Source organism: Diadema antillarum, unplaced genomic scaffold, assembly GCF_040938485.1.
Source record: "Diadema antillarum isolate AM-2024a unplaced genomic scaffold, OU_Dant_1.0 scf00000075, whole genome shotgun sequence".
NCBI lineage: Eukaryota > Metazoa > Echinodermata > Echinoidea > Diadematoida > Diadematidae > Diadema > Diadema antillarum.
Genome location: NW_027270964.1, coordinates 322,459 through 336,428, shown reverse-complemented (window position 1 = coordinate 336,428; position 13,970 = coordinate 322,459). Strand labels below are relative to the sequence as shown.

The window sequence follows — 13,970 nt, the reverse complement described above, 5'->3', positions numbered from 1 at the left end:
TCAACAATGACAGACAATTCAAATGGGCTATCTTTACCCCTTTCATTTTAGAAATATCAGGATTAATCGCGGATGCCGATTGAGAGGAAGGTGCTGGTATAACACGCCCAGGCACATGATTGATTACCGTTTCTTTACAGTTGTCATTACTGAAAACCTCATCTTGTGTACAATTATTACTTGGTAACAGTTTCCAAACACACAAATCACATATCCAATCTTCATCTGATTTGAATACATTATCAGATATGTTTGCGCACTTCAAGTGACTCCATTCATTACAGTTTACACATAAAATAGCATCCTGATTATTTCTGACTGCTTTATCACAAAATAAGCAAGGAAATTTACAATGAGGCATATACAAAACACGAATTAATCACTCTACCAAAATACAAAAGGTGTGATGATTAAACACCATAAAAGAAGACCTGTTGAGCAAGTAGCCTCAGATCAAAACAAAACGAAAAAAAAAAACAACAACAACAAAGCATCAAATCAAAATTAGGTGTGAGGCAGACCGGGAATGGGGGGGGGGGGGGGTTGTGGAGTGAAGTCAGACTTACAGGGATTCTAATTCTGCAACGTTCCTGATCACCCTATTGATGGTTCTCCCATTCGTCGCGTTGACTCTAGCTATGATCTTGCCGTCGCTTGACCAGGCAGTCACAACTTTTTTGCTTCTCAGTGTCTCTCTCAGGAGTTGTTGGTTTTGTTTGGTCAGTTGTTCCTGTATCACAATGCCGGTTCCTTTCAGTTTGCGTCGCTGGGAGATAACGGATTGTCGCAGTCGGTAGGAGACGAACTTCACGACAATTGGACGTGGGCGCCTCTTCGCGGAATGGTGCGCGGAGGTGTTCGATGTCTGCTGTGCAGATTCGCTCGTCGGATATCCGGTCCGGTGTGATCTGTCGATATCCGCCTTTGACAGCGTCACTCCAAGCCGGGCATTCGCGATTTCACATACAATGTCGTCTGTGCACTCTTCGCGATTCTCAGGGATTCCAAAGATCTGTAGGCAATTACGTCGACTGTATTGTTCCAGGTCTGCGATGGAGTTTTGAAGATTCTGAATGGTGTCACATTGAACGTCGACCGTGGCTCGGAGTTGGGCAATTGTTGACGCCTGGTTTTGTTGGGCTACTTCCAGGTCATGAATTCGCCCTTGTTGCTCGTCGAGACGGTCGAGTAGCTTCGTGAATTCCATGCTTACAGCTTCGTGAATAGTTGCATTGATGGATTTCAGCATCTCTTTGTTCTCGAGACGAAGCTGTTGGAGAACATCTGAGGAGAGTTTCTGCACAGATTCGCCAGTGTACGAGGACGCCATGTTTGTAAAATCCAAGAGTTCAGAAAGAGGGTGATCAAAAAGCAAGTTTTAAATCACAAATACACGCATAGATAGTGAGATGCGTGCCGGCTCAGATCCAAAATAGAATCTGACCCGCTTTTTGACGGTATCACCTTATAGGGTTGTATTATGGAAGTTATGTACCAACGTTAGTGACGTAACAACGTTATAGGGTTCAATGACAAGTGCATATGTGCTCTTTAACATCCAAGTCCACGGAAGATAGTATTGATATATAATCAAACAGGTAATGTTGAACAGCAAGACGGAAAGTTCGGCAGTGTAATATAGTCATAACATTGCAGGCTTATATGTTGCGTAACGAGTTTGTCCGAGAACGGTCCACATACTGATATTGTACAGCAGTCAGTGGCGTATCTAGGGGGGGGCAAGGGGGGCTCGTGCCCCGGGCGCCACTCCTTGGGGGCGCAAAAAACGAGAAGAGGAGAAGAGGAGAAGAAAAAAGAGGGAAAAAAACGAAGAAGAAGAAGAAAAAAAAGAAAAAAGAAAAGAAGAAGAAGAAAATGAAAAAGAAAAACAAACTCGCCCGGAAAGAGGGGGGGGAGGGAGAATGGTGGGGGGGGGGGCAGAAAACCAAATCAAACAAGATAAAAACAAGACATGATGATGACACGGACAAAATGACAATGTTTATTGTGTTCACACAAGAATTTCATGTTCTGTCAGCTGAAATACAAAAATTTTCGGCTCGCTCACTGCGCTCGCTCGCCAAAATTTATATAAAAAAAGAAGGTAAGAACAAAACATGATGATGACGCGGATAAAATGACAATATCTATTGTGTTCACACATGTCATTTTATATTTAGCAGGCAAAATGTTTCACGGAGCAGCGACTGCAATTTCTTTCGTTCTGAAGCGATCGCCAATTGGATCAAAACAAAGGCGCCAACGGTTTCGAACATAGGGGGAGGGGGGGCGCAAAAAAAAATCAAGCAGGATAAGAACAAAACGTAATGATAACGCGGAAATATACAAATTTCGGCTCACTCGCTCGTACAATTTAGAGTATTTTTTTCAAGTCCACAGTTTGTTGGTATAAATCGTTATCTATAAGGCCGTCACTCTATCTTGAGTAGAATTGTAAGATTTAATAAGCAAAAAATGACAACAATTCCATGTTTTGTAAGCTAAAACACAAAATTTTTCGGCTCGCTCGCTGCGCTCGCTCGCCAAAATTTATCAAAGAAAGAAGGTAAGAACAAAACGTGATGATGACGCGGATAAAATGACAATGTCTACTGTGTTCACACATGTCATTGTATATTTAGCAGGAAAAATGTTGTAAGGAGCAGCGGCTGCAATTTCATTCATTCTGAAGCGATCGCCGATTGGATCAAAAGGACGCCAACGGTTATGAACATGGGGGGGGGGGGTTGAGGTAAAAAAAAAACAAATAAAAAAAGATAAGAAAAAAAACGTAATGATGACGCGGAAATACACAAATTTTGGCTCACTCGCTCGTACTAATTTAGAGTATTAGTCCTCAGTTTGTTGGTATAAATCGTCTTCTGTAAGGTCGTCACTATATCTTGAGCAGAATTGTAAGATTTAATAAGCAAAAAATGACAACAATTCCATGTTTTGCAAGCTGAAATACAAAAAATGTTCGGCTCACTCGCTGCGCTCGCTCGCCAAATTTATCAAAAAGAGAAAAAGAGAGATAAGAACAAAACGTGATGATGACGTGGAAATATACAAATTTCGGTGCACTCGCGCGTACTAATTTGGAGTATTTTTTAAACCCTCAGTTTGTTGGTATAAATCGTTATCTGTAAGGCCGTCAGTATATCTTGATTAGAATTCTAAGATTTGATAAGCAAAAAATGACAAGAATTCCATGTCTTGTAAGCTGAAATACAAAAATTTTCCGCTCGCTCGCTGCGCTCGCTCGCCAAAATTTATCAAAATTCATTACATTCAAATCACCCTCATAAGACCCCTTTTAAGTGCTTGAAAAAGCATATGGACTTTGTCTGAAGTCCCTACCGGGATGGGGTTGGGGTCAAACACTTTTTCAGAAATTAGGGGCGCAATTTTCGCGCTTGCCCCGGGCGCCGTTTTCCCTAGATACGCCACTGACAGCAGTATACTTGCGTGTGCAGTGATATGAAGGCGGGTAACAGAGTCCTGCTGAGAAGTCTCATATACTCATATGGTTGTAAATTAGAAATTTGGTTGTAAATTAGAAATTTCAACTGGTTGGCTAATTGTAAAGAGACCCAAACTTAATTCAACCTTGTTGATTTTGGTTGATACTGATAAAATCCTTTTAATTATTCAGCTAGACTTCAGGGTGAGAAGTAAGCCTTTGAATTATTGTCTGTAAAAGGTATTTTCAGTAAATATAAATTTAAAAAAGTTCAGTTCCGTCGGAAGGGACTTTGTACTACTATTGAGCAGGGCTTTATTGTTTCTCCTTTAAAAAATATAATTGAAATAGAGTGTCAATGTACTTGAGTGAGGAAAAATGACTCACGCGAATCTATGAAATATAAATGCGTAGTAAAAAATGTTTTGATTACACAATTTCTCATCGTTTCCGTTATAGTTTTGATATCGTTCACGAAAAATCAATGTTATGATACGATTTATATAATACAGCTCTATACAGTGCATGTCTATTCATGGACTAATACTGCAGACATGCTATATACACGTATCCGTTTATTCATAGTATCACCCAGACCTCAGCTGATATTATGTTTATAAACTTGAATTTAAATTAGTTATTTATCAATCTTGTTTACAATCGAGTATAATGCATTTGATTTCCTATATTCAATACACACACCCCCACACACACCCATATATATATATATATATATATATATATATATATATATATAGGGCCTATATATATATACGTGTATATATGAGGGACATATAGACATTATGATATTATGATTATATATATAGGTATATGAATGCATATAATATTTTATGTATTTATATACATACTTTGGGAATAGGACGACAAATCAGGAATATGTCAATGATGTCCTTTGTTTTGTTTTGTTTTGTTTTGTTTTGTTTTGTTTACCAATAAAGACACGATTACAATAAAAATATACATGTATAACGATGTACAAACTGTATGTATATTGCAGTGCACACACATATATAAGCTTATGTAAATGTAAGAAAGGAGTCTCCTGATGGTAGCACCACCACCAAATTCTTCGCGTTGATCAAAGCGCTCGAAGATCTGACATCCACACCTCCACACTATACACAACCAAACTCAACCCCTTCCCAACGCCATCCAGTTTGTTTTGGTATGCACTTCGCGCGAGCATTTTGCTAATGATGCCTTGCTTTGAATTGCTCTACGGCGAATATACCTTCATGTTGTTGGTGTGCATGTTATTGATATCTATTGCTGTTCTTAATTGCGAGTATGTACCGCTATGTTATTGGTGTGCACGTTATAAATCGATTGATGTCATAATGCTTTTCTGTGGCGAATACCGCAATGTTGTGGTGCATGATATGCTCATTTCAAGTACATGGTTTGGAGGTTTGTTGCTGATTTGATTTTGTTTTGCTTCGGTTCAGCTTTATCAGGATTTCGATCAAATTTTGTTGCAATTAGTTGCTATGTTGAATCTGAAAGGCCCTGACGAGCAGGAACAGACCGGTAAGTGGTCGAAGGCGTGGCAATAAAGGAACTGAAAGTGAATAATTACGCCACGTCCCCCCTGGCTCCTCCTTCCTGTCACGCAATCAGATTTTGAAATGTTGAAGCGCCCCTCACGTACTCCGCCAGGGCAATATGTATACAGTATATTTCACAAATTGCATAATACGTATCGTTCATGTATTATATATATATAATACATATAGAATATATATATATATATATATATACATATATACATATGTGTGTGTGTGTGTGTGTATGTGTATGTGTATGTGCAATTTATAAAATATATATCACACGTCTTCGTTGGATAATCATTTAAACATAGCAAGAAAAAGTTGATTTACAACCTGTGCCAGCTTTAAGGCTGTGCTTTGGGGAACCTGCATAATGCGAATACAATAAAGTTATGGTTCTTACATACGAAATATTTTACAATACACAACAGTCGCCTCAACAAAGCACAATTGGCGTACGGTTGACCCCATTCGATTACCGATCCTCTGACGAGGAAAATCCGTGGCAGCTAAAAGCATCTTGGGTTCTTTCTTTCTTTCTTTTTTTAACCTCCATCGTCCGATTCTATAATAATGTGCGAGAAAGTAATTCCTAGAGCCAAGCTAGTAGATAAGTATGCATATTTTGATATCGTGGAACACAAATCGACTTAGATTCTACTCCAAAGTAAATTTCAAGGAAACGGATGGGGAAGACTAACTTCGAAATTATTTCACTGCAAACAAAATTTGAGAAACTCACCTTTTACATAAAGAAAAGAAAGAAAGAACCGCCACACTTTCTTTGCTCCAGGTCATTTTAATGAATATCTCCATGAAACTCTTTCTATGAGTTTACAGTTAGTTTGAATGACGGCAATTCAGCACAAGAAACACATTTGTTGAAATCCATACAAATCAGAAATGAATGATATCATATCAATGGCGATACAACTAATGCTAAGTCACCAATTATAATTATGTTACACAACGAACATTGCGTCATACGAGCATCCCCTAAAAGGTTTAGTGAGAAAGCCCTTGTAGCAGGTATCATGTTATTGATGAGCAAGCAGCATGTCTAGCAACATCATTTTCACACACACACACACACACACACACACACACACACACACACGCTCACACACGCCTACGCGCACACACAATCACACTCACAATAAAAAACTATCGCTACGTCCGCAAAAGAAGCGCAAGTTTTCCTTTTATCAAATTTCCTGAACTTTGAAGAGCTTTTGATGTGTTCCGTGAAAGAAAAATTGATAAATAGATAAAAATGCTCAAGTATGTGAGGAATATTACTTCACTGGGACATTCAGGCTATTATAGCTCTACCAACAATGACTCTTCCATCCATAGCTGTGTATATAATGATGGGAATGGCGCTTTCTCCTGTGTGAAGAAGTGTCGAATGTGTAAGAGTGAGTCCGCGTATTAGCTGACCGAAGATGGACTAGGGAATAGTTCTACCTGGCAAATCCTTTACAGGGTGCTCATACTTTCAACATCGCAATCATATCAAAAGCTCGCCTTGAAGTGTGCCGTACAAATAGGTACCTGAGTACAGTGGTCTCAATTTACTCTGTCCTTATCACTGGCAAATAATTATAATGATAATAATCAATTAAAAAGATAAAAACACTGTGACGTTATTGTTTTTTTAAGACGTGATCCTGCGAAGGTTGAAAATCTAAACAAGTTATAGATATAGAATCTCGATCATCCTTGATGCAATTATATATGCATTTCATTGTTAACTTTCACCTTTAAAATTAACCAGTGCACATCGCTTGCATTGAAAGTGAAACTGTTTTATAATCAAAATAATTTTTACAAATCAACAACCTTGAAAATTATTCAAGGGAAGAAAGAAATGTTTCAATGAAGTCGTAATTTTCAAATATACCAGGTTTCCATGAAACCGTGATGTATGTAATTAGTTGTAGTTGTCAGATGATGATTGGTAAGAATAAAACAAATCGCACTGACATTAAAATTCAATGGGACAGTCAATGACATCATCTTTACATATTTATGATCTGCAAAAATAATTGCAACCGATATTACTGTTTAGAGCTGAAATGACGGGTAAAAAGATACACATCATTCTAATGATCTTATAAAATTGCAATAAAACTTAGTGTCTTGCTCGCTTGATTTTATTTTTTAGATATAAGATTCAGATTTAGACGGAATAAAATTGTCCCTTCAAACTCTAGAATTATGCATATATAGCAAGAGAAGCTACAAGTATTAACGATATATCGTTGTTTTGTTTGTTTGTTTGTCTGTCTGTCTGTTTGTTGTTATTGTTGCTTATATTCTCATCCATATTTTCATTGAAGTTCAAATTCAATAATCATGCATGTCCATGCAATCAATTACGGAAAAAAAAATTGGTGTATGTACCACAGGACCAATTTTTATACCGCTTACTTCAAGGATTTTCAGTAAAGCAAACACTATATAGAAACTAATATTTCAACCCCAGCACTATGTCGATATAACCATCCTTTATACAGAAATACCAAACGAAACTGTACAGGAGATGTCAGTTCATGCTTGATAGTTATTTGCATTGACTTTGGCAGCGCCCGAACACTTGCAGAGTGAATAAATTTTACATTTTCTGTAGGATGAACATTATGGGTTTCCGTGATCTACCAATAGTTGGCACTATCGTCAGAAAGACTACAGATGAGAAACCGATCGACTGTCTAAAATCAATGCTTAAGTTACTAAGATACAGATTTTCTCTATATAAAAAAGGAAATGTCGCTTATGCGGAATCGTAATTTGCATTGACATTGCTAACGCCTGTATGTCCCACAGGGTGAATAAAATGGACATTTGCTATGCCATAAACATGATGGGTTCCCATGTACTTGTAGTCGGCACTATGGCAAGCCATAGCGGAAAAAACAAAATATATTCGATGTGCACAAAAAATATATGGGCAGTTAAAACATATTCGCTGTTCACAAAAAATATATGCGCTATGGATGGCAAGCCATACGGGAAAAAAACAAAATATATTCGATGTTCACAAAAGATATGTGCGCAATTAAAATATATTCGATGTTCACAAAAAATATATGAGCAATCAAAATATTGAATATGTTTTAATTGCGCATATATTTTTTGTGCACATCGAATATATTTTGTTTTTTCCCCTATGGCTTGCCATACGGCACTTTATTCATTATTGTTGTCTAAGAAATTTCAGACAAGCGTGTGAGCCATTGGCTATCTAATAAAGAAGTCCAGGCGATTTTCATAATTTCATATCACATAGTATATAAATCGACGGCTCCACGGTGGAACGAATTGTGGTCCATGAGCAGAAAAACCAATACTCTAAAAAAAACCCAGAAAAAATCACACAAAACAAGGATGATGACACAGCAGCTTCATTAAGACTGCATGACTAGAAGGCTCTCATATTTCCGAAATATAGCAATGTAATTATTACAATACCGCGTGCTTGACAAGTTCACCGGTGTACAATTTATGCATGCTTTCTTCTTTTGTTCTGCTTCCTTGAGCCCCCACTCATACAGTCTTGTGGTGGGGCTGCTGTGACATCCTAGGTCACTGTGATTTGTTTTATATTTTCAAAAGCATTCTTACTCCTCGTCTCAGTCACTATACATTCTGAATCTATGTACCCAGTATAATCTATCTATAGTTGTTACAATGTAAAAGTTTGAAAATCGTTCGGAGTTCTCCTTTGATGCTGTTGTTAAACAGACACAGATATCCGTGTTCGGAGGATTTCAAGTTTCAGTAACAATAACCAATAATGATATCATTCAACAACAGCTATGTACAAGACTTAACAGGAGAAAAGAAAAAGGATATTTTCTGCTGCAGAGATGGGAATGAAGCCGTCTGTGCTCTCTAAGAGACTACTCATGTAGTGGTCAAAGTGAATTAGCATTATCTCTTATCAATAAATTGATACACATAAATGATATTCCAATTCTGACAGCTTCACTTTTGACAGGCTCTGCAAACTCTTCTATCCTCATTGCCATTTAGAACGAATTCACACAATCACAACGGCTGCCTTATTATGCAATTCTCACATCAGGTATTTTGGTATTGTTGTTGTTGTTAACGTTTCTTTGCAAGTCAATCACGTCAAAATGATTATTTTTTGATAATTTTGTCCGAACAACCTATGCTAACAATATAAGGATGTGTATATTTGGCGTACGTGTTTTAGTTATATTCATTTCTCTCCCTGCAGCGTCTACTTTCCAATACAGTGCACCCGCATGAAACATTCATACTTGAAAATTTAAGTAATAAATCCTATCATACCCTCTCCAAATGTATACAGTGTAAAAGAACATTACAACATGATGTCCACTCGAATCTTTGCGGTGCAATAAGAGAGTTCGTGAATAGCTCACCTGCACATTGGTATAAACAATCTTTCTTTCTTCTTCTTCTTTTTTTCGTTTAGTCAGGCAACTTCACTGGTTTTAAAAGTGACATAAGCATAAGCTTTCCTGACGTAACAATCCGCGGAATTCATGTTCAAACAAAGAGTGAACTTGTGTAGACTAAGTGACCAGAATGGTCCGTCAACTTGGGGAAGCATCTATTTATTTGGGTTTTTTCTGTTGATCTTGCCAAAATACCAGGCCTGCTGTCGGGTGGATGTGCTGGCAAGCACCATTTATAAGGATAACATGAATAAACATTGCATTACAGATGCTTATCTCAGTGAATTTAAAGACCATCATGCTTGCTGGTACAAAATATGACCCTTTTCTGTTCACGCGCAAAGTGGAACTATATATACGAACTGGCTTACTGTATTATTGTGAGTGTTTACGTTATTATCCCGATGTTCATAAACACAAACACACACACACACACACACACACACACACACACACACACACACACACACACACACACACACACAAAGTGGATGGGGCACAAGTGAAAACCTAAACGGTATTGATAAAAGTTGACAAGCCATTTACAGCTCGTTGTACTAATGGCTTGCGCAAACAGGGAGAAGAAACTATCCATCATCGCTGACGCTTTTTTTTTTGCGGTTTTTATTCACTGCCTTTAACACCTCATCATCTCAAATTTCCAGAATAATTTGCATAATAGATCCCCACTCACATTGATGAGGGGGATACGGCTGAACTGTCATTAATACACTCTCTAAACCCAAAGCGCGTTATGTTTCACCGCTCCGTTCGAACATTATCTCGAAACTCTCATGTTCATACCTGACACTGACACAAACCACAAAAATAGCAGTTGACAAAAGCCTGACAACCTTTCAAAAGAGACATCTGTGGTAAGACAACATTGTAGCTTCTCACTGTCATCCATAGCTCACGTGGCAGCTTTTTGCCTTGCATCAATATTCTATAGAATCGAAATTTCTGGGAACCAACGGATATAGGCGATGAATCTGAAATTACCTTTATATTTCACCCTCCACACTAAACTCCAATATAGGCATGACGAGCTTACGCCAAAAACGGTAACTTACTTCTTTAACATGTTTAAACGAAGAGATATTTTGAGCATTCGTAGTTTTTTGTTTTGTTTTGTTTTGTTTTTTTTTGCAGTTCTATTAAACACAGCTGCGCCAGAAGACCACATGCTTGGGAATAACGACAACAAGAATAAAAATAGTGACAAATATTTCTCCTAGAGCGCCTCTCTGCTACCTTTAAGACACAATATGTAGGCAGTATTTGACACACCATAAAATGCAATTCTATCACAATAGAAGGAGGTAGGGGAGAGAGTTTTTATCTATTAGTCATTTTTAAACGCGTAGTCGTTCAAGGACATTCATAGTGTTTTCCTATCAAATGCAGCGAGCTCGTCAGCTCATATTCGAAGTGCTCCTAACGCGACATCACGCACTTTAAAAAATGAAAATAATACTGGGAAATTTACCCCGGAAAGTACCCTGACTGAAGTGACTAATTCAGTAAAGTCCACGAATCATTTCGTGTCTATATAACCTGGGGTTTCAGACTTTTATTTCCCTTTTCTTAGGGGGAGGGGAAATTCAAAATACATTTTGTTTGTTGAACTAATTGTCACCAAAAAAAAAAAAACAACCCAGACATGATTCGAGATGTTCAGAATCTGAAGCTTTCATTTGTGTGTCCAGTCTGAAATTAATCATTGTAGGTGAGTGGTATAGAGCTTTTACGTGAGCATTTCAGCTTTATATTCGTATTTAAATGATTTCATGCCAAATTCTCCTTGACATTCGAATCTCGGTTGCGCTTCATTGGTATTTTTTTAAACATTAACACTATCAATAAATCACTCTTTATGATACTGCTTATACCAAGGAAATTCAATCAAAATGATCTAGAAAGAAAAAAAATCTGCATTTTATCATTTGATTCCAAAGTTCTCTACAATATCTCTAATAATTCAAAAGGTGGTATTCACAACTAACTTTTACTTTCCTTCCCCTTCTTTGTTTTTTTTTTCTGCAGTTCTCTTTTCCAGATCATTCTCTGTCCGGGGTTAGATTGTTTTGTTTTGCTTTTTATTGCTTTAACAACGCCAGACGAATTGTTTTCTAAAAGAGTCCTATTCATAGGGTGCAACAAGAAAGAAACACAGCAGTTTCAGAAATCCATACGTACCACCCTCACCCTTGGATCCTTTCAAGGAGGTGAAATGATATTCTTTTTTTTTTCAATTTCGAGCTTTGTCGAGTCATTTCAGCTTCATTGCGTATCGGCAATATCCTGCATGATGGGCGAATTCGTCCTTTAAAACATAGCCGAGTCGCACCTAACCCCATACTCATTCATCCGCGAGCACCAACACCATGTGAATGTGTGTGTTTAATGACCTTAAACAGCAAAAGGTATAGACATTCCTATAGAGCTATACAAGAATTGAGTATTGAAGACGATGACGGAGGGATTTTCATTGAAAGCATTCCTCTCTCTCTCTCTCTCTCTCTCTTTGTTTCCACTCCAGAACTTAAAAAAAAAAAAGAAATTAATGAATAACTTCTCATTTAGAATATACAGAAAAAATAGCTAAATAGGCTCAGCTATAACAGACATCCAAATCAAAGCTGGTAATATCTGCTACGTACTAATATCATAAATGTATATAATACAGGGATATATCACATTGATGTTCTCGTATAAAATCATCGATACGCATACATATCTTGTACACACACACACACACACACACACACACACACACACACACACACACACATATATATATATATATATATATATATATATATATATATATATATATGTATATAAGAAGGAGTCTCGAGTACCCCATTTGTAGTTCCAACAAGTTTTTTTTAAACCTTGTTGGAACTACAAATGGCGTACTCGAGACTCCTTCTTCTTATAACATTCGAAGTCCTACACGTGGATAATTCCAATATATATCTATATCTATCTATCTATCTATCTATCTATATATATATATATATATATATATATATATATATATATATACATAAATATATATATGTGTGTGTGTGTGTGTGTGTATATACATACATACATACACATATTCTGTGTGTTTGTGTGTAGCTAAGTGAAGATGCACAGTACGCATGGATTTTGAAGGTTAAAAAAAATGCTATTATGTAGGGTCCTGTAGTTCCGATCTTCATATGAACTTGTATAATATTATAAGAATTTATTGATATGCTTATCTTCATCAGCGCCATTAGTATAAGAACGATTTCACGCTATTTTCTTGATTAGTGTGTGTGTGTGTGTGTGTGTGTGTGTGTGTATGTGTGTGTGTGTGTGTTTGTTTTATCAAACATTGATGATTGTATATTGTGTTAAAATAGATTCAAGGTGAATGTTTTGTCATGTGAAATAATAGAAATCAAATAAACATTACTGAAAAACAAAAAAGTGTGTATGTGTGTGTGTGTATGTGTGTGTGTGTGTGTGTGTGTGTGTGTGTGTGTGTGTGTGTGTGTGTGTGTGTGTGTGTGTGTGTGTGTGTGTGTGTGTGTGTGTGAAACCAGAGTACGTGCACAGCTTACTCACGTTCGTATGATTGACGTGCAAGACGATAGTGTAACCGGCGAGGTAGTCCGGATGGCTGTTCACTTCTTCCACCGCGATTTCCCCGGCGATTTCGAGCCCGATCCAGGAGCCACCCGGGTACATCGCCATCATGTGGACCTCTGTCGGTATTGGGTCACCACCGGGATGGGCCAGCGACATCGAGGCCTTAACGATCCCATGCCTCGGTCCGAGGCAGACGCCGAGCAGGAGAACGGTCCCAAGGGTCAAAGCACAAAGAGTTGCCATAGTTTCCCTTCTGCCCTTTCTCGGGAGTTCACCACTTTGCAGTCAAATCCCACGGTGGCACAAGGAGAGAGACGCTGGCGTGGAATCAACTCTTGACAAAAAAAAAGTTAAATTTTTACAGTCACCCGTGTACAAACGCCAGCGCGCACACACATACGGACATGCACACACATACACACAAGCACGGACGCGTTCACAAATCTTTCAAAAAGAATTCTGCAAATCACGTCTTCGAATAAAAGCAACGTTTCTGTCGCTGTTGGTGGATAGATATCACACTCGATGTCTTGGCCTCATTCCTGTATTAGCTACTTTTCAACACTGGCGCCGCGACACCAACTGCGCTGCTCAGATTTCAGCACTGTTCGGCATTGAGAGTGCGCCCCCTTTGCGGACACTGTCGCCATCCCTGCCATGTTCTTTACGTGCTTAACGTTTTCCAAACGAGCAAATCAACTTGTTCCCTAAAAATAGTGAATGTTACGTAGAAACACGTATGTTAGGTCCTCCCTCTCAAAACTGCGGCGTAAGTGGTCATGTTTGACTGACAAACGGCAAAAAAAAAATCAAACAACAACAATAACAACATCATCTCAAATCTACAACACAAGGATCACA

The 13,970-nt window shown here is 38.0% G+C and overlaps 1 protein-coding gene across 1 annotated transcript in view; it reads right to left on the bottom strand.

The window, feature by feature from the left end:
- The window catches only part of LOC139717464 (gamma-aminobutyric acid type B receptor subunit 2-like), a 67,680-nt gene extending 54,374 nt beyond the window's left edge, over positions 1 to 13,306 (bottom strand). The window contains exon 1 of the mRNA XM_071628971.1: positions 13,086 to 13,306. Coding sequence (XP_071485072.1) covers positions 13,086 to 13,265 — 180 coding nt within the window. The 5' untranslated portion in view covers positions 13,266 to 13,306. The remainder of the gene's footprint in view (positions 1 to 13,085) is intronic.
- Positions 13,307 to 13,970: the final 664 nt, after the last annotated feature.